Genomic DNA, 24,338 nt, shown 5'->3' with positions numbered 1-24,338 from the left:
TGTTATTAAGTACTCGATGACAGCCAGTTTTAGCATCTAATAAAACTTTTAAATTTATTACAAGTATAATAGCGGGATTTTTTGTTAACTGTTGTAATAATTGAATAAGAATACTCGTTTATAACGAAAAGATGTTCTGCTAACTATTCCCAAGGTCCCTTATTATAAGTAATCTCAATGGAACGTGTCGTGTTTTATTTAACTAAGTTCAAAGGGTTCAATCGATAAACGTGCTCACATGTTCTGGATGATTCGCATTCGTCGCGTACTACTTCGAAGTGAATGAATAATTGTGATTATCGATTACAAAAATCACTTATTTATTTACCTAACGTATGTACAAAATTAGTGCCAGTGAAAATGAAAGCTGTGATAATTCTACTACCTCTCCTGCTACTAATGGTAGTCAGGTATGTCTTTGTAAATTATTTTATTGCCTAACTAGACTCTCATTTCAACAAAAGACTATTCACTTATTAATTTTAAAGTTTCTATCTATTACATCATTCTCTTCTAGCCATCACTATATGTTCATCACTATGGTTTTGAAACTCCATGGAGTGTTTCTTACCTCGTTGGTGATACTTTTGAACTTGACTTGGCAAATAAACATTTTCCCGTCGAACATTTATTTAGATCGCCTTTCATTTCCTGTAAAGCCTTTCATGTTCCAAGGTATTTGTTTTTCATATTATAACAATTTTCATGTATAGAAATAATGAAATTAATTGAATGTTTATTTGACGTGTCTCAGTGCCAATGGAAGAATCGCGAGCGATAATGTGACAGACGTTGTGACCAATGCTATTAGCGATGTAAAATCGAATTCTGACGAACAAATTCATATAGATTTACCTGTCCGTACCACGGAGGTGCCTGCAAACCAAACGGACTTCTTGAATGTTATTATGACCACGATCGATTTAGTACAATGCGGAAACGGTTCAGAAATAACAGACAATACAATAGATTCTAAAGAGAGCGAACCTTGTGTACCTGAAGCGAAAGCAGATAACGGCACGGCGTTAATACTGACTCCGTATTTGAAAGAAAATCGCACATTAGACGCGCGTAATGCTAGTAGAGTCAATCCAGAAATTTTCATGGGAATGGAAAGCTATTCAGGGTTTATAACCGTGAATGAAACGTACAACTCGAATATTTTCTTCTGGTATTTCCCCGTGGAGATGAAGCCGGTGAACGAAACGCCGTGGCTTATTTGGTTGCAAGGAGGGCCTGGAGCGTCGAGTATGACAGGATTGTTCGACGAGATAGGACCGTTTTTTGCTGACTCACAAGGACGTTTGAGACGTAAGTAGTCTGTTGACCTTCCCTTGTTTACTTACCTACTTCTATATATTATTTGCTGCTTGCTTGCTTTGATAACGCTTTAAAAAGATAAAGAAAACAATATTGGCACTCTGTTCTTTGAACGATGGCGTAAAAATATCAACCCAAATATGTACGTTCCACTGCTACACACAGATATTCTCTAATTAAGAACAAAATATTACTAATACAAATACACGAGACTACAAAACAACAATATTTCCCAGGCAACCCGTACACGTGGCTCCGCAACCACTCGCTGCTGTTCATCGACAATCCGGTCGGCACAGGCTTCAGCTTCACCAGCCACGAAGACGGATACGTCACCGACATGGAAACAGTGCTGACTTCTTAATAGTTTACCACTTTGAATGCTATCCACCCATGTTGCTTAGACCGATTTCGATATGAGATTTCCGTGGTGCCAATAATTGTTCTAACTGAATATCAAGCGATGTTTACCTTTTATCCCAAAAAAAACATCAACAGGATCATGTTTATAAATTAGTTCACATAGTTCATATTACGAAAAGACAAATTAATCGTATTAGTGGTTAGTTTCAAGTGCACGTAAGCCACGCGCCGAGTCGAAGATCCCAAATGGGAATAGAATGTTGAGTTAGAAGATCATAGTACCTCTAGCACGGAATCTCCTACTTAATATTTTATTATCATTCTCTTTTTGTATTATATTTTGTACACTTGTCATTATTAGCAGATTGGTAGATATACAGACCATATTTGGTTCGCAAATACGAGCGAGTCGTTCTGTGTAACCCTTTAGGTTCTCGGGTTTCTCTCAGAGAAAAGTTTAAGGAGATTGGTATCACGATTGTGGTCTTACAGTAATTATAATAAATTTACTCAAATATTTTGTAAGCCATAAAAGTATACATAATTTAATAAGGAAAGGAGATATTCATAATACTAACCTTAGAACTAAGTCCAAACTAATGGTAATGGTACCACGATTTCGTGTAACTAAGGTAAACGATTCTTTTATGGGGAATTACTTATATACGTTTTTATAATAAGATCCCAGAGCATATATTTTAAAACTTAGGTTCACACGCCAGCACATCAAGCTACACATGGACGTGTATCTGGTTCAGTTGCACTGGAGGCGATTTTCGAACAAAAATGTGTAGTCTGATGTGCCGTTATCCGTACAATTGTCATAATCTTCAATGTTCCAATACGACTTGACTTGACTTCGATGGGCAGTGTTCTGCATAAATGTGTTAACCCACAGACAATCGTAAAATGAGTTACGAATGCAGTCTTATACCTTGTAATGTAAAGTTTAATATTCTTTTCAGTAATATTAAAAAATAAATCGTAGTAATTGTTAAATCAAAAAATTGTTTTCATAAAATCTGATTCGTCTCATAGGTGAATTTCGCAAAAATGTGTTATGTCTGGTTAAACCATAAATGCGAATTACAACATATGTTTTCAATGTGGTTAGAAAGAATTTAGTTTAAGTACGCTTAACACATCAACTTGTTTGAAAAATGTAAATACTTTAAATTTTGTCGATGATATGGACAGACCGGAAAATGATATAGATTCTGAAACTGAGGATTTGGCGATGAGAATAATCCTTTTACTGTCAAAATAAGAATTTGGCTAATGGCGCACCTTTCAAGATATTTATTGCGAAAACTGAAGCTTAATTTGTTTATTTCAATCTGAAAGAAAAGGAATGAAGGCGAATGTGACAAATTATTGCACGAGAATTACTAAAACTAAGAAAACTTTGTATGCTATAAAGCGGATCACAGTGATTCAAAATTCATTCTTGTAACAACTTTATAACCTGTGTATCACATAGAAATAAATGATTTGATGATTTGATTTGATGTGAGTATGACGAAGGTGATGGTAATTGAAAGGGATAAAAGTGGAAAAATGGGGACAAGATTGGTAGCGAGAGGGTACAAAAGGTGAAAGAATTTGTGTAGTTGGCTGGGTAGTATATATATTGTTTTTTATGTAAAGAAGAAGGCAAACTAGCAGACGATCCACTTGATGGGAAGTGGTCATTGTCGCCCAAGGACATTTGCAACATCAGATGAGATGAGATTGCCAGCCTTTGAGAGCCCTGTAAACACGCTTTTTGAAGAACCCTATGTCATAGCGCAAAGAAAATACATCAGGAAGAAGATCATTCCACACTTTGCAGGTTCGAGGAAGAAACGAACGAGATGCCAGGCATCTAAGATGTGGGTATGGGCTCTACTCCTTTGGCGAGAGGTGTGATTATGGAAACGAGACGGTGGCACTAGTTCGAAAAGTTCCTTAGAGCACTCCCCATTGTAAAGACAGCAAAACACGCACAGAGAGCCATCTCTCTATAGATTAAGGGGCTTCATACCGTCTGCGAGTTTGTGACCATCGACAATACGAACAGCCCTACGTTGGATGGAGTCAAGTGGGTCAGTCTGATATTTGGGAGCTCCTGCCAAGAGATGCGAGCAATTTTCCATATGGGGCCGTACTTGTGTTTTATACAACAAAAGTCGGTGACCTGGTGAGAAATACTGCTTCGCTCTATTGAGCACTCCGAGCTTTTTGGAAGTTAGTTTGGCTTTGCTGTCCGAATGACCCCGGAACTGGACTTCGTTCGTGATGTCGAGTCTCAGTATCCCAATACTCTTAGAAATGGTAAGGAGAAAAGGGTAAAAGTGTTCTGGAACTTAGGGGCTATTACAAATGGGTATTTTTTTAGCGGTGAACGCGTGTCTTTGCGGAGTTAAATTTGACAAGATTCTGTCGGCCCCATTCTGAGACCTGCTCCAAAGCAGTCTCGATTTTGGACACAAGTTGTAATCTATTTTGTTTCACTTGCTGGTATATGTTTGTGCGACCTATATAAGAGGCATCACTGGTACAGTCATCCGTATACCAATGAATGTTACTAGTTAATAACATATCATTGATATGCAGGATCAACAAGGTTGGCGATAGCACAGATCCTTGCGGAACGTCGGCGTTAATGAGCATGGTGTCCGAGCACAATCCGTCCACAGCGACTTTTAAGCTCCGCTCAGACGGAAAGCTAGCGATCCAAGTGCACATCCCTTTTGGAAGCCCGTAAGATGGTAGCTTCGATAGAAGTGCCTTGTGCCAGAGCCGATTAAGAACCTTAGCGATGTCTCAGCTCGCGACCATTGCTTCCCTCTCGCACTCGATGGCAGCTGCTCATTGGTGCGTGAGATACACAAGCAGCTCACCAGCACCACGATCGCGGCTATATTAATAAGAGATGGTTAGTGTGATGATATTGAACGGAAAGTAATAGTCGAAAACAGGTAAATGGAGCTCTGTATGCCTTTATGGCTAGCCAAAACGTGTCAAGAAAGTGCGGGTACCAACCTTGATGTACGGTATTCGGCGAGTATTCGGTGTGATAGATGACGTATGAAATTAGGGTAAATGCTATTTAGTATAAGAGCTTTGAGTAGTATGTGCTCTGTTAATGCGTCTTCAAATTAGGCGTTTATAGAACCGCTGCAGCCGCGCCACCACGAAAAAGTAATAAGAGAGCGTCGTGTAGTGAAAGATTATGTGGTCAAGTAGAAAGGACGGATGTTACAGATTTAAACGTGGGAAGAGGTAGACCCTCGACGCACATGTCTCGATTAAATCTCGTAAATGTAAGGAATGTTACGTCGTTACGAGGCTCCTTTTGTACACCCCCGATTGTTACTGGTCAAAGAAGAAGGGCTTTTGATTATTGAAAACAAAACACGTTGACTGACAAAAATAAAACTACTGTTACTTGGTTGAATACATGATCACTATGAAAATGTGATTTCTCAGTGTTTTCAACGATTAAGTGACACTTTATACGTACTTTTCCGTATTTAGCAAAAATGTGTTTGCTAATTAATTTTGTAATAATTTTGTTGATGTATCGAACTTTGCATAAACCATTTTCATTTAATTACTAACCATAAATTTGTTAACTTAAAAAAATAATAAACTGATCGTAACGCTTACTTAATTACAATTCTTTTGATATATAATTGTCCTGTAAAAATGACAAATAGTTGCCAAAAATCTTTAATGCTCAATATCTCGAAACTGTCATTTTGTGGGTTAACTCATTTATGCAGAACAGGGCCCGGATAAAGATGAAGAATGACGACATGACATGGACTCTAGATTCCACACAAATTTGATTCAAATTGTATTACAGCATTTAAGTTTATTTAAAAAGAGCAACCCCTAGAGTATCTTTCTCGTTCTTCTCTGGGAAGTATGTATGCAACGTCTTTGTTAATCTACATGAAATAATGAATAAATGCATTATGAAGTCAGCACAGTGAATGAGCAGTAGCTTTTAGAAGTAGGTAGTAGGGCTCCTTGTAAAAGAGTGCATCCAGGTAAGTACTGCATCTTACCTATTTTTGCCGCCAAGCGGTAATGTCAGCATTACTGTGTTCTTGGGTTTTGAAGGGAAAGGGTGCTGGTGAAGTTACAGGCACATGGGACTTGTTGACTTATGTTTCAGGGTGACGGGCGTAGAGGCAGTGACCCTCAGATCTTAATTTTTTATGTTTGAATGGCACTGTAAGCGTTATGGATAGGAGTGTCACTTACCACCAGGTGCGCGACTTGTTCATCCCGTCACTTGGTTTCATAAAAATGACGTTATCAACTGTAAATTTATTTTACTTGTGGAATAAATGATTTTTGATGTTGAGTTTGCTTTTGTTTTTTTTTCATAATAGTACTCGGCGCATCTGTACGAGGTGGTCCGGCAGTTCCTACAGATGTTCCCCGAGCTGCGCGGGGCGCCGCTCTTCGTGGCCGGCGAGTCGTACGCCGGCAAGTACGCGCCGGCTCTTGCTACAATGATACATCGACACCTCACCGATCAAGATGGGAATATCAATCTACAGGTGTGTAATGTACTATACCACATCACCTATAACATTGTTTTACTTTTTTCCTGAATATTTTGTTTTTTATTATGTATAAATATTTATATTTCGAGTTCTTAGGTTTTCGCGATTGTTACACATAGGAAAAAGGAAACTATTTTTCCGGATTTAAACCGCGTATACTTGTTTTTTCAAACAACCAACGTTTCGGGCCCTTTACAGGTCCCATAGTCACGGTTGACTGGGGAAAAATAGTTTCATTTCCAATATTTATATTGTTTTTTGCTATTGTGTAGGCTTTCATTTCGTTGATAACTTCGTATAAGTACGCTTCAGGGTGTGCTGGTGGGCAACGGGTACGTCGAGCCGGCGATGATAACGCAGATGCTGACGCCGTACTACTACTTCGGACTGCTTCAGGCCGACCAGATCGAAATAGTGAAGCCGCTGCTCACGGCCTTCCAGAATGACATCGCTGCTAATAACAGTGCTGCTGCGAAAACTGTGAGTTCATATTTTTTTGTTTGACTGCGTCTGAGATTAGAATTTGAACCATATTAAATAGATTCGTGCATAACTTTAATGCGGTTTGCCGAAATAAACGCGATGCGTCTTTTTTTCGGATATTATTTAGTTTATTGTGTTGCCAAAGAGTAACTTTACTTGTTGTTTTTAGTTTAATCTTAGCGAAATAATATGAAGTCAACATTGACTTACAAATAAAGCCAAGTAGAAATTGAAAATCTGTACGATCTGACGCGGAGCACATAGTGCCGAACATTATAGGAATTCCGACGAAACTTATTATCACACTTCCTATAGTTATACTCAGCATATTTGCAGTATTCAAAAATTTGGAACTAACTAAATTCGCTCGGCCCGCTTCGAGGATTCGCTTCATAATAGTTCTCGTTTGTAATAAATAATAATATAGGATGATTTCAATTCTAGAAATGGATCGACCTAGTGACCGTTCTTATGATTCTGACGCACCAGAAGCACGTATACAACTTTCTGCAAGACGAAATCCCGATCGGTCGATACGTGCGGTTCCTCAACACGACCGAAGTCAAAAGGGCGCTGCACGTGGGAGACATAAAGTTCGGTTTCGTGAATATGACCGTTAATAGCAAACTGAACGCGGACTTTTTGAGCAGCGCCAAGCCGCTGTACGAGGAGCTGCTGGACAAGTACCGGGTGCTGCTTTACTGGTGAGCGTTTTTCTCGCAACCGCCGACCGACGACGTTTCGGCTCCGCGGCCCTGACCGACAAGCGAGCGTTTCCCCAGCGGCCAGCTGGACCAGATGCTGCCGTGCGCGCTGACGTCGGAGAGCTACCGCGCGTGGCGCTGGCGCGAGGCGCGCGCCTTCGCGCTGGCCGAGCGGCGGCCGGTGCTGTGCGGCGAGCGCCTGGCGGGGTGAGTGCCGCGCGGCGAGGGCGCTGCAGCAGCCCGCAGCTGTCGCCGACCGCCCGCAGGTACGCGCGCGCCGGCGGCCGCCTCAGCGAGGTGCTGGTGCGCGGCGCGGGCCACCTGGCGGCGCGCGACGCGCCCGCGCCCGTGCAGGCGCTGGTGGCGCGCTGGACGCACGCGCAGCCGCTGGCCGCGCCCGCGCCGCTGCTGTCCGCCGCCTTCCTGCACGAGTTCGTCCGCAACCACTCCGCCCTGCACTACCTGTGACCGCGAACGCGAGCCCTCGCTTCGTGCCGCGACGGGTCTTTCGCCCGATGCCGGCACTCTCATTCGAGGGCCCGGACTCGTGCCGTGGCGCTCGCGCTTCCGAGAAATTCTCCTAGAGTTAGTGTCTTAACATTTCAACATTTCGTTACATATCGTTTGGCGCGAACCCGCGCCGGCCTCCGACGCGGGGCTGGCCCTTCCCCGGGCGCGCCCGGAGCGACGTTGCCGACGCGCACCTCCCGCGCGCCGGCGCGGGCGCAGCGAGCGGCCGTCGTTCCGGAGGCGTCGCTCGGGTCCTCGCCTATGGAGTGTCACAGTGCTGTGTAATTTTATGCAATAAATAAATAAGTAAAACAAATACCCCGAAATTGCCCACTGCAAGTACTGGGAAATTTGAACTTCGACATCTTCCATTTTATTTTATTCAAATTAAAATTATTACTTATATAATATATATATATATATATATATAGTTAAAGTATTGTTTTTTAAAAATTACTTACTCGTTTGTTTTTCTGCCATTCGAAAAATCGAAAATGCGTTTTATTTACAAATATGAGCTCCGCCGTAACACCAACACAGCACAAACAGTGAGCAATATCAACGATATGTACGGACGATGTAGACCGAATAAGTGCGCAGTGCGCTTTTCGTTTGATCGCTTCCATTCTTTTGATCTCAACAATGAGCCCCGGCCGGATACGAAAGTTGATAACGATAAAAAGAAACCTATAGTGGAAGCAGATTCACCTCGAGCAACGTCGAAACTAGTAACACTGGTAACTAGTAGTAACACTAGTAGTAGTCTTTGTGATCAGGCGTAAGTATGTGCCCCAGATATTTAAATTTATTTACCTTCTTTCTCGACACCGTCAAGTGTAAGTTGAGGTAATTAAAAAATTTTATTGAATAGGTGCAACCTTCGTGTCGCTATTGACGACTGTGGAATCGGACGACATTCGGTGTTTTTAATTGGATAAGAACCGATATAGAAACGGTCATGTCCCGAAGTAATCCTTTCGGGAACCGACCTCGGAACCGCCTCGCCTAGTGTCCGCGGTGTTGACCGCTGGGCCACCGAGGTCGTCAAACTTTTGGACAGATTTACCCTAAAGCAATTGTATAATTATGTAAATTAAATATTATTATCCCGATCGCGGCGGAAGAGGCCGCAGATACGTCCGACTTGATATTGCCGAGCGCGAGACGTTTCACTCATAATGCTACCGGATTCACATGTCGTACACATTACCTTTCACATGTCGTACTTTTCGCTGATCGACATCATCTACTTGTTTCTTTTGGCCGTTCTATAAACGCCTACTCAAACCTTAGTAGCAAATCCACAAGACGACTTATAAGTATTACGGATTTGCTGATCATAGTTATAAGCGCAATAAAGCGCAAGTTGTTTATAGAGTATGACGCAACGCGAGCAGTCTCGAACGGCGCGCGTCTGTGAACGTCCGTCGACAGGCGACCTTGTATTATGACCCGAGTGTTCGTAAATCCTTAGCTTTATAAATTCTCACGTGAATATCGACGCTTATTTTATAGAAAATGGATTTTACTTGCATAGGACTGTTTTTTGTGTTGAGGTAAGTTTGTTTCGCTCGGGATTCTACGTCAGTTTGTTTACATTGCTGATGGTGTCACTAAGGTGCGAGTTTTAGTTTTGTTGTCACTTTTTTGCAAATATAATGAATGGGGTATTCATAATATTTGCATTTAATAATGTAAACTTTATTCACGCCGTTGATTTTAAGCGATGGCTACCCGTGTTCTTACAAGTACGTATTGCTGTAAACACATTTTGTTATGTTTCGTTCTCTAATTTTGTAATAAGTGCTGATTTATTCAACTTTCCAGCACAACATTAGCGATAGCGCCAACAGCAGCGGCCACGTCGGCTCTTCTTTTAACGCCTTTCATAAAATTAAATCAAACTGCCGAAGCACGCAACAGGTCTTTAGTCACTCCTGCGCTGTTCCTCGACACCACCAGCCATTCAGGTTTTCTCACCGTCGATGAAGAATATAACTCCAATACATTCTTCTGGTATTTCCCTGTGATCAACAAACCGGTTCCCGAGACGCCCTGGATCATATGGCTACAAGGAGGTCCAGGCGCCACTAGTCTATATGGTCTTTTCGATGAAATCGGACCATTTGAATACACCAATAATGTGCTGAAACGTAAGTGCCGACTTATTTATTACTGAGTAACCTCTTCATTATTATTATCAGGGATCTTTCGTGGAGCTGGTGACGTAAAGCCATCATTTATTATCACATATGAACTCTAAACGAACATTATTGTTATCATCCAAACTTCTATTCTATAAAATTAAAATAAATGCAGGTGGATAGCCCAAGTGCCGTCTAGTAACAGTGAAAGACTTACGTTTTTATAGTGCGTACGTTAATATCTTTGGATGAAATAAATTCGAATGTAAAAAGGAGTTAACGAACTGGTTGCAAAACTTAAATTTTAAGGATACTGAAGCTTTGCTTCATCCAATGGGAAGCCGTACAAACGCACACACGTTCACATCTATGCACACACACCCAACCACACACAAACGCACACCTACACCCCTCACGTGCAAAATTTTACATCTAAATAAATAATTGTGCATCAATAAAGTGTAAATGTACATTTTTTCTCTTTTTTAATTTTGTTTCTCTCATATAATCTTTGTAATCTTCTTAGTAATGCCGTAACTTTGTATGTCATTCTCAAGTGTGAGGGCCTGGTAACTAGCGGTAGAGGTGTTAAGCCTTTAACAAGCACCAGCTCCTTCAAAATGCGTAGTATGTCTTAAAATTACTAAGATCCTTATTGTTATTTGTAAATTGTTTTGGAAACTCCTATCAGATCAAACAGATTCGACAATGTCTTGACTAAATCGAATTCTTCACGTGTTTCAGTGCGCGAATGGTCCTGGAGCAGACAACATTCGATGTTGTTCATCGACAATCCCATCGGAGCCGGGTTCAGCTTCACCGGCAGCGAACAAGGGTTCGCGACTAATTCGTCCACGGTACGTTTATTTGCTCAGTTGTAATATCTATGGTTGTGACACTATTCGTTTATGGGTCGTGCTTGGGTGTCACAGTGAAGAAGTGAGTGCCGATGTCACATACTATTTCCTATTTTTACATGTCGCATCCCCAGGGAGCCACCATATTGAAAGAGGTGTGACCGGCATCAGCCGATCATCTTTCACACTAGTCGATAGGCCGTCGGGGTCTACGTCGTCCATCCGGTGGATATGAAAGGAGCTCTTCGCATCTTCGGATTCACTAGATCGTATGTAATCGATATTCCCGAGTAGTATAGATGTGTTTTGTCTTTGTGATTGGCTCTGTTATAATTTTGTAGTGCTCGAAGATTAATTATCCAGACGCGTTCAACCATCATTCAGTAAGTAGGTGTGGTGACTCCCTTTGGGTGCGGCCATATGAGCTGCGTTTCGACAGCTGCCCAAGTACCACTTTGCAGTTGCGAGACCGTCTGTTTCTTGGAAGCACTTTTTGTGACTAAACAATCAGAGAAAGAGAGTGAGATAAGTTAAAATTTTGCCCTTTTCTTTAAACATCGATGTAGGTCGAGTTCTTGGCAAACCGTAGGTCGCTTGACAGGTCGTTTTCCTTTTAAGAATGCCACACAGTTATATTACGTACATACAACGTTTTTTCCTCTTCGCTCTGAAGGTCGACGTAAACTAAACACTATAATAACACGTGTAACATTTTTATCGTCTATCTCTTACACAATTCCTATATTTGGATCTTGTTTATTTAGATAATTGTATAGGCCAAGAAAATATACACGAAATAATTGACGCTTCCTAAATACGGAATTGAGTTTCGTATGACTTGCATGCACTTTTCTAGGTATTTATATACACCAATTGACTTTTGGCATTCTGACTACAAGCGTGTTGACACCGCCCCGGTTGATAATAATTGATAACAACTACATACATTCACAGTGCACTGCACACAGGTTCAAGGTGTACTCCTGTCGGTGTTGACATAAATCTATTCATCGGAGGAGTTCGTCCCGAGCATTTATCACTCCTTGGAGTTCGGAAAGATTATGGCGGGACTGTACCTACATTTTCACAACGCACGGATCAAGGGCATGAAATTAACTATAATGTTTAATTGATTTTATATGTCGTCACCGTTTCTAAACCGAACGCAAATCAACTGTTTGATTAACTTGCATTGCAAGACAAAAACTTGACTGTACTTCCGCAGTGTTAACTTTCGAGTCAATGGCGCTGTGTCGCTTGCACGAACGTAATTATATTGCCTGCTTACTTATAAATGTATTTATCTACATCACCGCAGCGTCGATGGGCGATTGTCGTGGCTTGCGGGCTGATAAGAGCAGGTCCAGTTAGTTCAGTTGTACGGTGTACCTACTACGCTAAAATCGTCAGTTCACGCGGAGACATTCGACCTTTCATAGCGTTGTTTGCTACTCACAAATAAACTTTATACAGTGTGACTGCTCTCGAGTTAATTTCCGTAACAGGTTTTGCCAAAAAGGCAAATATGAAATCTGTTGTGTAATGCCCAAAGCTGTCCACGGGATTGTTAACAAATATTTCCTATACCACAATGAAAATGATTTTATTATGCTTCTTCCACAGTACAGCAACCACCTGTATAGCGCCGTCCAGCAGTTCCTGACAATCTTTCCAGAACTCCGCTCGGCTCCCCTGTATATTGCGGGAGAGTCGTACGCTGGACACTACGTACCCGCCCTCGCTGTAAAGATTAAGGACAACACTGACGAGAATAGAAGTATTAATTTACAGGTACTAACCACATTCAACTTATCTACATTTAGCATACTTGATAAATATTTAATTTAAGAGGTATGTGTATTTGCACGTTTTGGTGGCATATCCTACTGGGTTGTGGTCGCTCACCTTATGATACTAGCAGAAAACCAGCAGTGTTTGACTTTTCAGGGTCTACAGTATTTATGCTGAGTCAAATTTTGTTTTCTCTATATATGTGTTTATCAATGTGTACTAATTTATGTTCTATGTGCTTTTGTGTTATATCTTGTGAAGTGATTGTAAATATTTCTGCTTGTATTTGTGCTGAATAAACGTTTTATCTATCTATCTAGGTAGAATATTCCTAACAAGCTGCTAAGGAGAAGAAAACACCTCGTGTCGATCCATTCGAGCAGACTGGATTAAATATGGAGGTAATAAATAAAGTATTGACTCTTTGTCAAGATGTATTGGCCTTTCCAGGGTATAATCCTGGGCAATCCAGTGCTAGATCGGGAGGACATAGAGAATGTGACTGCCGTGTTCCATCAATGGGGTCTAATCGACACGCAGGGTGCGCTCGCTGTGCGACCTCTGCAGGACGCGTACGTCTCGGCAATACAGAGGGGCGAATATGCGCAGGCGGCTGAGGTTCGTATTTTATGTGAGATTATGAAATGAAGCTATCGTGTGTTTCGATACTACAGTGTGAAACATACCCTTACAAATGTGGAAAGCTAAAATTGATATGTCTCTTGCAGTTTCGTAACACATTACTGGACAGACTAAGCGATTTGTCTCTGCAAAAACAACTCTACAATATCCTCGTGGACGATTATGATATTAACGAGTTCGAAGAATACTTGCGCAGGGAAGATGTGAGAGAAGCGTTACATGTGGGGGACGTAGAGTTTACCGCTGACAACGGCACTGCGCGCAGCAAGCTGTTGCCTGATTTCCTGTTCAAATTAGAGTCCAAGATAGAAGAGGTGCTTGAGCATTACAGAGTTTTAATTTACTGGTCAGTTTCTAATGGTAGTTGTGTAATATTAGACTTTTCGTTGACGGCTCGTTGTGTGGTTGCGTCTTTGCGTGATTTCAAGAAATGAGCAAAACTGATTTTCTGGGCACTAGAATGCAGGTTCGTTGTAATTGAACATTCGCCTGACAAATGCAAAGATTGCAATACGACAAATAATTCATTTTTTGAAATGGTCTTTATCTGCAGTAGACCGTTAAAATAGTTAGTTTATTTACATTTATGGTGACATCGGCGGCCCAACGGTTTGGACTGTGGGCGCTGAATGAGGAGGTTCCGGGTTCGAATCCCTATACCAATTTGAGAAATGAACTTAGGTCGTCATAGTACTACTTGGTACTTGGTGTAACGGGCTAGTGTCCGCAACTCGACGTCAAGGCGCCTATTTTGCGTGGGTCGTCATAGTATAGGGAATTCCGAACCAAGCAAGTCGCCACACCAAGTCGACCACATGGTCGAAAACAAAACTTGAAATCTTGTTGAGTTCAACGCCAAGATAACACAGGTTTGCGCGTTAACAACAAAATTGTCGCCGTTCCTTCCCATGCCTTCTCTGATGAGCACAGCACTTCCACCTCAGAGCAGTTTTACCTTGCTCGGTATGGAAATCTGCTGTGATTTGAATCCAAGGAGCTACATCGAATCTGTAATCAAAACAGCCTCACGGAAACTCGGGGTCCTGAACAAGTTGCGACGTTTTTTCACGCCGGACCAGTTATGCCTGCTGTACAAAACACAGGTCCGGTCTTGCGTTGAGTATTGTTCGCACTTGTGGGACGGCTCCGCCAAGTACCTACTCGATGCCTTGGATAAATTACAGCGTCGTGCTACTCGAATTATAGGCGACGAAGAGGTCTCATCACGCCTTGAACCTCTGCAACAGAGTAGAGATGTTGCATCGCTTAGCGCCTTTTACCGCATGTAGGTACCATGGTGAGTGCTCTGAAGAGCCGTTCAACCTCATCCCCCCTTCCCCGTTCCCGCTCAGAAGCACGAGTGCTGGCCTTCGTAGTCACCGTTTCAGTACCTGCGACATTCCATCGCGTACTAAAAGGTTCGGTGGCTCCTTTCTCTGCCGCACGGTTGACAAATGGAACTCCCTTCCGGCACACGTCTTCCCTCCCTCTTATGATATGGGGTCCTTCAAACGAGGCGCGAAGAGGCATATTGTAGGCAGGCAGGGTGGAGGTGGCTAGTGCAGCGAGGGTTTCATCGCTGCACTAGGTTCCTTCGCGTTTGGATACCACTTTCCACTTAACATCAGGTGGAGTGGAGTCATTTGCCTGGCATGTATATAAAAAAACTTGTTTCAGTGGTCAATTGGATCTCGTCGCCCCGTGCGCGCCGAGCGCCGGCGCGCGCCGCCGCTGGCGCTGGAGCCGCCGCCGGGACTTCCTCGCGGCGCCTCGCGTGCCGTGGAGCTACGACGAGTCCGTGGCGGGGTATGCACCCGCGCGGTGGGCACCATTATGTTGCGTGATGTCGCAGAGGTTTTTATTTCATCTCCCTTTCCAGCTACGTGAAAAGCGGAGGCGGCTTCACTGAGGCGCTCGTTCGAGGCGCAGGTCATCTAGTCCCCATAGACAAACCGGCCCAGGCTTACAGGCTCGTGTCCTACTTCATCAGACGCTTGGACATGCCTTTGCCAGCTAACTACAAATCGCGACCAGACGACACTCCAGACTTACTTGCCGTTAGAGATCAGCCTCATCAGGATCACACGAACACCGGAATGATAATAAGCATTGCGATAAATGTCGCTTTAGTCGCGGCTTTGATTGTCGGCGTCGTGTCGTACATCAGATTGAAGAGGAAAACTGAGGCTTTCTGCTATAACATGGTTGACAATGTATCTGACGATATATTTTTGACTTAGACTGAGTCTGTGGCGGTTCATGTGATGTGCGCAGTGTGATTGTGCGGGAGGACCCACCTTCGCGAAGCGGTGAAATGTCATCCACTTTGTCCCTATTGTTGTATTTGTTGTTGTATTTTTATTATTATAAATTTTGTGATATTTTTATAAACTTCGCCCTATGTTCGGCCTTACAAACTAACAGCTGTGGGTGAAATAAATCAATCAACTAAGTACCCTACATACGTAGTAATGAGCCTTGATGTGTAAATTGTTGTACTGATTAGGAATTATATTTGATATTTTTAAATAAAACACTATGATTGTGACTGAGTAAATTTCATTCTTATTTATAGTAGAAACGCTCCTCTTGTCATTTCCGTGGGACAGTGCATTCTTTCTTCCTTAGTATGCAGTTGTACCTACAACCTTGTGAAGTTGGCACGTACTAAGTAGACAGTAACGGTCAGCAAATGATAATGTGTTTAATTATTTGAACTCTTGATTATACTAATAAAAACAAATTTTCATAACCTCGTCCTTCAAGAACCCGGTATCACCTAAAAAAGTCACAAAAGTCCAAGGTACATAATTTATGCGCAAAATGAACGAGTGTCTCCTTATTAAACTATACTATACTATACTAAATATTCTAATAGCCTTGAAACTGTTTAAGTATTACAGTGTCCTAGGCATCTCAATCACAAAATTTGCATTGATGTTAAGTTGTTTATGCTCGGACAAAGAACACCGGCACCGGCACCGGCACCGTGGGAATTTGTAGCTATCCTAAACAGTAGCGATCGTCAAAGCGAGCTTTGGTTCTACGCAGCAGCTCGGCACACTCAGCTCTGTCTCTTTGACTACCAAAAGACTCACGATTTCTGTACTATTACTATAAAAAATAGGAGTCACTGTGGAAGGTTAATAAAATTAATCTTAGTTATTTTTTGTTACGAAGACGCGAATGTTTATACTACTAACTATGAAAGTTACTGGTCGACGTTGAACTGGAATGGCTTACCGTATTCATAATTGACTCAAAGTCTCCCCTTTTATATAACATTGTTATTTTTTAAAAGGACTTCGCGTAAAGTTAATATGGCCAACCTATACATAGAGCAGATCTGCGAGCGTGTAAGAATCTACGCGCGTCGTCCTGGCGCGGACGCACCGTGGGAGCGCGCTTATGCTAAACAGGTCATTGGTACCCAATACCCGTCCTGTTCATTGAGCTCTAGAGGATGCTCTTAATATGAAAATATTGAAAAGCAACTTTTTCTACTCAGAACTTAGGAAAATTAGGATGAGAAGCCCTCGGCCTTTCTTACCCGATTACGACAAAGACAAAAGAAAAGGTGCAATTTTTTCAACTTATTTGTGCCCAACTTTTCTTGTTATAAAACTTATTGTTTTACAACAATCTTTGGACAAATGGAAATTTTAAAGGTTACTGTAAACATATCGCAACAATAACATAACAACTAACATAGTAGACATTATTTCAAATTGCTTTAAGTTATATTAATATTACCTACGCAATTTCAAAGCGACAGTGTTGTCCTGTAACTTTGAAATTAAATCGTATACGAATGACATACAAGTATAGCGAATTTTGGAGATAAATTATTAATCTAACGCAATTTTGACATAAAAATATAATATGACGCAATTTTTGAGATAATACTATGTTAGTTGTCAAGTGCGATATAGTCCTAATTAAAATAGACCCAGAAGGACCTTGCCTGCGACTAACCTACATAGGTACAAATGTGTCGGCACGGTGATTACAGCAAACCGCCTGCTTATAGATGTTTTAGATAAGCAGTCGACTAATATGAATGTACGATGAGTTGATAATTAATATTACGAGTTTACAAGCTAATTAAAAGAAAGAGGAATTTATTTGAACACCCTGTGTACAGATCGAGATAGATCCAACCTCAAGTAAAGCCACAGGTGCGAGCTATACAAGTTTCCAGTCCGGCCTGCTCGGCCATTCCACATCGTCCGACCAGGGCGGCAGGACATCGCTAGGACCTTTTTGAAATTCGACTATAGTTTTACGACGCGCGACGTGTGTAGTCAAGTCTGAGATGGCGGTCAAAATTGAAATCTCATGGCATCTATCTTTGTTACTGTAAGTTATTTTTGTTGACAGAAAAATAGTATGTAAGTAGTTAATACTAGCGAATGACTCGTTTACGTCTTTATAACAATCTATATTCAATTGTAGTGTCTGTTTTATAGTTTTTACTTGAATAATTTTTTTCAGCTTTAAGAGGTATATACAATTTTTAAAGTGATCCCACAGATGCGTCCACGCAGTGACGAGTGCAGACTTCACGCTGCCGAATTTCCAAGGCAAGGCTCCAGATACTATTCTCAATTTTATGGAACGCGTGTACACAGGCGGCCGCGCGCGGACCACCATCGACGCCGGGGACCCGCTCCTCCTCACACCTTACATCGAAAACAACAGGGTGAACGAGGCGCGCGAAGCTGCCTACGTCAGTCCCGACTATTTGTTACCTGACATGGACAGCTACGCTGGATATTTGACTGTGAGTATTCTGTCATTCCACGACTGGTCTCATGTTTCTCCTTAAATGACAGAAGTTTAGTCGTTATTATTTGAAAAACACTTCAATTACAACGATGAATTACTTAATTGTGAATTCATTCTCTGAATGGAAAATATTCGCAAAAAAATTAATGGCGACAGTTTTAACCGTGTTCCTGTCTGATTTATATATACAAGATTTTACATATATCTATAAATGTAATAAAGTGATCGTAGCGGATAGTACTCCCAAAACAATAGCAGAAAACAAAATTGCAAACCAGCCTCATTTTACAACAGGTCAACAAAAAGTACAATGCCAATCTCTGGTTCTGGTACTTTCCGGTGACAGACAAACCAGTGGAGAATACTCCCTGGATCATCTGGCTACAAGGAGGTCCTGGGGCCTCGTCGTTGTATGGCCTCTTCACTGAAATAGGACCCTTTGTCGTAACCAGCGATAACACTTTGGAAGGTAAGGTACCTCAGAGTATCATCATAGTATCGTATTTGAGCTATGCGAATAAGTACACAATATTCCTTCAATAAACCGTCGTCGATGTACAAGTACAATGTTACATTGCGTAAGCTACGCAGTTACGCCTTACCTTTTTAAATGTATTGGTTTTTTTATATAATACCAAGTGACGGGAAGAACAAGTCGTGCGCCTGGTGATAAGCGACACGCCTGTCCATAGCAGTTGCAGTGCCAATCAGAGCTTTAAATCGCAAGATTTAATTTTTGCCTGTAATTTCACCAACACCCTTATCCTTCAAAGCCGGAACGCAGTACTGCCTAGAAATAGGTAAGGTGGCAGTACTTCCCTGGATTAACTGTTTCAGAAGGAGCTCTACTGCTGTTTAGATTTAGATATTGAGCTATTTCTTTGAAGTTGCGGTATCGACGATGTAGGTGCCTGTGTTTTATATTGTTTGTTAAAAAGCAGTAAATACATATCTTTCATAAATAAATAGGTTCGATGTATATGACACAGAACTTCAATATTCGTGGGGCAAGGACCACTCGCTGCTGTTTATCGACAACCCGGTGGGCACGGGCTTCAGCTTCACCGATGACGACCGCGGCTACGCCACCAACCAGACGACGGTATTTTTTCTGTAGTAGAAGTGCTAGAACCGTACCTATGAATAAACCCGCCTGGGATCCTACCCGGGGCGACGGTTACTTGCTAACAAGTGTTCAACATGTTTCTAGATCGGAGAGAACCTCTACGATGCTCTCCAACAATTCCTGACGATATTTCCGGAGCTGCGCAAAGCTCCATTGACCATCGCGGGAGAATCTTACGCCGGAAAACATATACCTTCATTAGGCATTCAGATCCTACGAAATCGAATGAAGGACGAAGCCATCAATTTACACGTAAGTTTTCGTTCATCAATTTACCGTATCGCACCGTGCTTCAATATTTATAAATTAAAACGAAAATGGTACCCGACATTAGAAAAAAAATATTATGTCCGTATTTATTATTGCATTGTCCTCGTGCTCCTCAGGGTTTAGCAATCGGGAATGGCTTTATCGACCCTCTGACGCTGCAGCGGTACAGCTACTTCGTCCGCGAGGTGGGCTTAGTGGACGATAGGACTGCTAACTTCATGAAACACCTGGAGTCCACTATCATGGAGTTCATTAAAGCTGGGGACATGCTGAAGGCCTATGCTGTGAGTTTTTTAAGATATTCACAACCATAGAGCAACAAGAACAAGCTAATATGTGTAGCACATAAAAAAATCACAAGTCCAAGGATAATTCTGGCCATAGATGGCGACGGAAATGGGAAATCGTAAGAAAGCAGAGGAAGTTCTTAACACTAATCCATGTGAAGATTCTAATTTCCAACAGAATATCGAAAGTGTATTGTCTTGTCTCTAATCATGAAAGTTTCATTCAACAGTACTACAACTATCTCCTCCAAATGTTCATGACGGAGTCTCGCCTTACCAACATATACAATTACCTCCAAGATGACATCAGCCTCGAGGGCGCTTACATAGATTACGTACAGAGCAACGAAGTTAGGCGTGCATTACATGTTGGAGGAACTAACTTCACATCTATCGGAGTCGTGTATAGGAAGCTTGTTGGAGATTTCATGGGTAGCGCTAAACCCTGGCTTGAAGAGTTACTGGAAAATTATAAAGTGATGCTGTACAAGTAAGTTGTGTTGTTTACAGTAGAGTCATATACATAAGATACCTGATCCCCTAATATGCCCAAACCGACCTTTTGGTTCTAAGAGCCATCTTACGTATTGAACAAATAAAAAATTGAAGCAATTTCAACTTTATTGGTATGAACAAATCTTTAAAACCAATACTTAATTACGTCATTTAACTTCCAAGAAAATTTGGTAGAGCGGCTTGTTGTATCGACTACCAGTTACAAAACCCGTGGTTCGATTCCACGAGCACTGTTTTTGTTTTAACGTTATATTTTTAACAGCGTTATTTCACTTTTTAATGTTAACGTGGACAAATCACAATATTCGTTCACTAGAAATTGAATATGGTGAGTGGGTAGATATTATTAATAAAGCGTAGGGTGGGTTTGGATAGATTAACAAATCACGAAATCGCTCTGCAGTTTACATGCGATCGTGTGTTCTGTGATTACGTATTGCTCCACGTTTCGTTTCGTTTTTGTCTATTCAGTTTTAATCACTTTCAAGGTTTTAGTAATTATCAAAATTAGAAATTATTGTTCTGTATGAACAAGACTCAGATATTCCTTACACCTATCCAGACGTTAAAAACAAAAAAAAAAACAATATTAGGTATATAGTCATAGCTGAATAGTTTTAATTTCTAATGTGACTCGAACCATGCTCGACTCGGACCATGCTTGCCTCAATTTGTAAAGCAATACCACTTGGTCATGACGGCCTTACTAACGCTGGTTGAAATTTGTGAAGAACCATACGTTAAAGATCAAATTGGGATAAAAACTTTCTTAAAATGTCATTCACTAATGAGACGAGCAGGGAGTCATATCAAAATAAATTTTACGGCTCACTGGTTGAAGATTAACTTTGTTTAACAATTTTCTCCACATTTTTGTGCTTATTACCAAAAGGTCAGCTTGGGGGGTCAGGTATCTTGTGTATATGACTCCACATGACTTAGACAAGATACTGTAGAATTGCTCTACTTGCTCTTATGACTGCTGGCAATACAGGGAAGGTTCATTTACATTGTGAATGCTTGAATGTAGGTAATAGGCATTCCTTTTTTGACACAGGTCTCTTAATATATAGTACATCTGTTGCAATTATTTGAACAACATAAAATATAAAAATTTACTTTTTTATAACCTTTGTGGGAGTTATTGAATTCCTTTTATTGCATAGAGTCCGTAAGGCTACGAATTTATTATGTAAATGACGACGTCAATAAAACGCACAAAGTTAGGAATTTGCATGTCATATTTGGACCTTATAACGACTCCACTGATAAGACCAATGCTACGCAACTTAAATTATGTACGTAGAAAAGACATCCCCTTAAAAGATAATCCTTGTGCGAAGGTTGGTCTCCAGAAGTGAAGTGTGCAAGGTGATTGACATGATGATGTGTCCCGCTGATGTGCACGGATCTCGATTTTTTTTTAAATTTCAGTGTTATCTACTCCAAATTCACACGTAGAAATTATTCACTACAACGCAAGATATATGAAATATGACAGTAAAGGAAACCCAGTGCGGGCCAAGAGCTCTCTTAATTATTCGGACATCCGTATAATATGAATGTGTCGACACATTAAAATTGAACCTAGGTATCCTACCTCATAAAATAGAATGTAGTAGCTTTGTTCTAAAGATGTACAATTGTTCTCATACTGTAACACACAGCGGGCACTTAGACATCATAGTGGCATACCACCCGTCGGTGAACACCTACGAAGCGCTCAACTTCTCCGCCGCTGTGGAGTTCAAGAACGCGTCGAGAAAGCCTTGGTATCACGAAGAAACCTTGGCCGGGTAAGAAATTGTTCTTCGTCAATGGTTTTGTATTCATATTTTTCCAGTCCGGTATTCAGTCACGTGTGTATTGCTGTGTCAGACGTTGCGTTGAACAGGTGTGGCAGGAGGCGCAGACTAATAATCGATGCCGTCCACATCTCGATGGCTTTCTAGGAGGCCGCTAGGCCTAACTGACAAACAACCATTCAAAAATTCATCAGGAAAACATTCTAATAACTCTGAATAGACTCACGTTTTTCGCCATTTTCAAATATGGCCGCCATACAAACGTTTGTAGGCAGTAGAAAAAAAATTGTTCTGATCCCTTCCAAAATTGTCATGTGGGAGTCTCTAGGAGTGCTTGATAATAATTTGTGATCAGCATTAGTTTATCGCCATTTTTCAATATGGCTGCCATAGAAGTATTTATTGGCGGTAGATGAAAATTTGCTCTAATTCACTTGAAAATCGGCATGTGGGTGTTAAGTAATAATTTCCGGTCAAAATTTATTTTTTGCCATTTTTCAATATTACAAACCTTATAAACTTTTTTAGCGGTTGATAAAATTTTGCTCTAATTCTACTAAAGTCATAAGTGCCGAGGCTGTAGGCCGAGGTCTAGCGGAGGGCGATGCCTCACCTTACGTAGGTATAGTATACGGGGACTAGATTTCACAATTGTTCAAAATGTAAGGCATACTTCCCGATGTAGTGGAAATAATATCTTATTTACTTATACAACTTATAGCGTTGTTGTATCTCGACCGTCTCTCTGTTAGATTCTTTTTTATTGGAAGCTGTGCTAAAAAGAGAAGTATTTAGGGAAAAAATGCCGACAATCACTTCAAATTTCTGATCTAGGGAAACGAATGAAACTAGGGAATTTCCTGTACTATGAGTACCAGAGTAACGATAATTATGAAGGAATACCCAGAATACCCTGACCAGGACCTTAAAAATGGTTTTTTTCATAAATTGGCTCAAATAAGGGATTGAATCTGGAGCCTCCTCATCAAGCGCCCATAGTATTAATCACTGTGCCACCGAAAAGCATAAGCACACCCCGTAATCTGAAAGCAACCACGCGCCGCAGGCCGAGCCCGACCCCACCGTAGGTGGGGTATAGGGCTCGTAATAAATATAGCAAGTAAAGCCGGCGAATTGCATACGAACACCGGTACAATGTTGTCACGTGATTACTTTAACCAATGAAAAATTGTGGGTCTTACAATGAAATTACATAGTACATTTTGAATAGGTACAGCTGTGTAATAAGTAAAAAATGAACTATTTCCGTCTGGGCGGCTATTCTTGAAAAGCAGCGATTTATGTAATAGTGAAATGTGGTGCAATGTTCATTAATACTTATTATGTTCCAATTTTTAAAGTCTATAACTTCTTTGTCTCTTTTGTTAAGTGTATGGAATACAAATGTAGGGAATACAAACATATGGGTGGTTGCAGATATCGTACCTTTAGGTGTACCCTTTACATTGAATAAAATACGTGCGATTTATTGTAATCACTATTGTGTAACTTTCTGATGGCTATTTCTCATTTCATCAGGTATTATAGAACAGCGGGTAACCTACTAGAAGTCATGGTCCGCGGGGCAGGACACATGGTGCCGGCCGACCGGCCCTCGGCTTCCCTCGGCCTCATTATGGCCTTTTCTCGCGGCGTGGGTCTGCACTTAGACACTGGCTCTCTTGTCAATGATGTTAATAAAAAAGCCTTGAAGAGACATCGTGTGCCGAGTGTTGATAAGGCAAGTCTTAAACATTCTACGGCATAGTTTCCACAGCCACATAAGCAGTACTGTGTAGGCACATCTATTTTTTGTTTGTCCAATTTTTATAAGCACAGGATGTTTTTTTTACTGTTTGTTAAAATAAAAGACCAGTTTTCGCGTTTAAGAAGATTGTTTTACTGTTACTTACTGCGTACACTGTTATCTACAACTTCAACTAATTCAATGGGTCTAATTTATGGGGCACTATTTCTCTGGTATTGGCAGAGTCGTTTTAGAAGGAGGAGGCTGTTATGTTTGATTCCTTTCCTGTGAACACTGGCTCGGCACTGCCATGCGTGACGTAACGCGCCGTCCACTCTCGCCAACGGCTCTTGTGATACTGACTGGGTGTACCCACGCATTGACACACGAGACAGTGTGTAGGTATGTCAAGTCGCATACACT

At 41.3% G+C, this 24,338-nt stretch overlaps 2 protein-coding genes across 2 annotated transcripts; both read left to right on the top strand.

Annotated features, from left to right (window-relative positions):
* Positions 1-305: 305 nt before the first annotated feature.
* LOC113226115 lies at positions 306-24,083 on the top strand. The gene is made up of 25 exons (XM_026458644.1): positions 306-410; positions 755-1,311; positions 1,557-1,669; positions 6,069-6,239; positions 6,558-6,725; positions 7,173-7,432; positions 7,511-7,639; positions 7,699-7,896; positions 9,770-10,095; positions 10,831-10,943; positions 12,567-12,734; positions 13,185-13,352; positions 13,463-13,690; positions 15,054-15,211; positions 15,256-15,534; positions 16,678-16,802; positions 17,657-17,735; positions 17,910-18,159; positions 18,459-18,633; positions 19,154-19,266; positions 19,375-19,542; positions 19,677-19,844; positions 20,078-20,337; positions 22,031-22,159; positions 23,708-24,083. Exons 1-25 carry the CDS (start codon positions 361-363, stop codon positions 23,934-23,936), a joined length of 4,782 nt encoding a protein of 1,593 aa, XP_026314429.1. The 5' UTR covers positions 306-360; the 3' UTR covers positions 23,937-24,083.
* Positions 9,278-15,882, top strand: LOC113226204 (venom serine carboxypeptidase-like). The gene is made up of 8 exons (XM_026458740.1): positions 9,278-9,498; positions 9,770-10,095; positions 10,831-10,943; positions 12,567-12,734; positions 13,185-13,352; positions 13,463-13,722; positions 15,054-15,182; positions 15,256-15,882. The coding sequence occupies exons 1-8, from the start codon at positions 9,461-9,463 to the stop codon at positions 15,614-15,616; spliced, it is 1,563 nt and encodes a 520-aa protein (XP_026314525.1). The 5' UTR covers positions 9,278-9,460; the 3' UTR covers positions 15,617-15,882.
* Positions 24,084-24,338: the final 255 nt, after the last annotated feature.

The sequence above is a fragment of the Hyposmocoma kahamanoa genome, unplaced genomic scaffold (assembly GCF_003589595.1).
Source record: "Hyposmocoma kahamanoa isolate Upper Pololo Valley unplaced genomic scaffold, ASM358959v1 182, whole genome shotgun sequence".
In the NCBI taxonomy this organism is placed as follows: domain Eukaryota; kingdom Metazoa; phylum Arthropoda; class Insecta; order Lepidoptera; family Cosmopterigidae; genus Hyposmocoma; species Hyposmocoma kahamanoa.
This window is presented reverse-complemented; position numbering and strand designations above follow the sequence as displayed.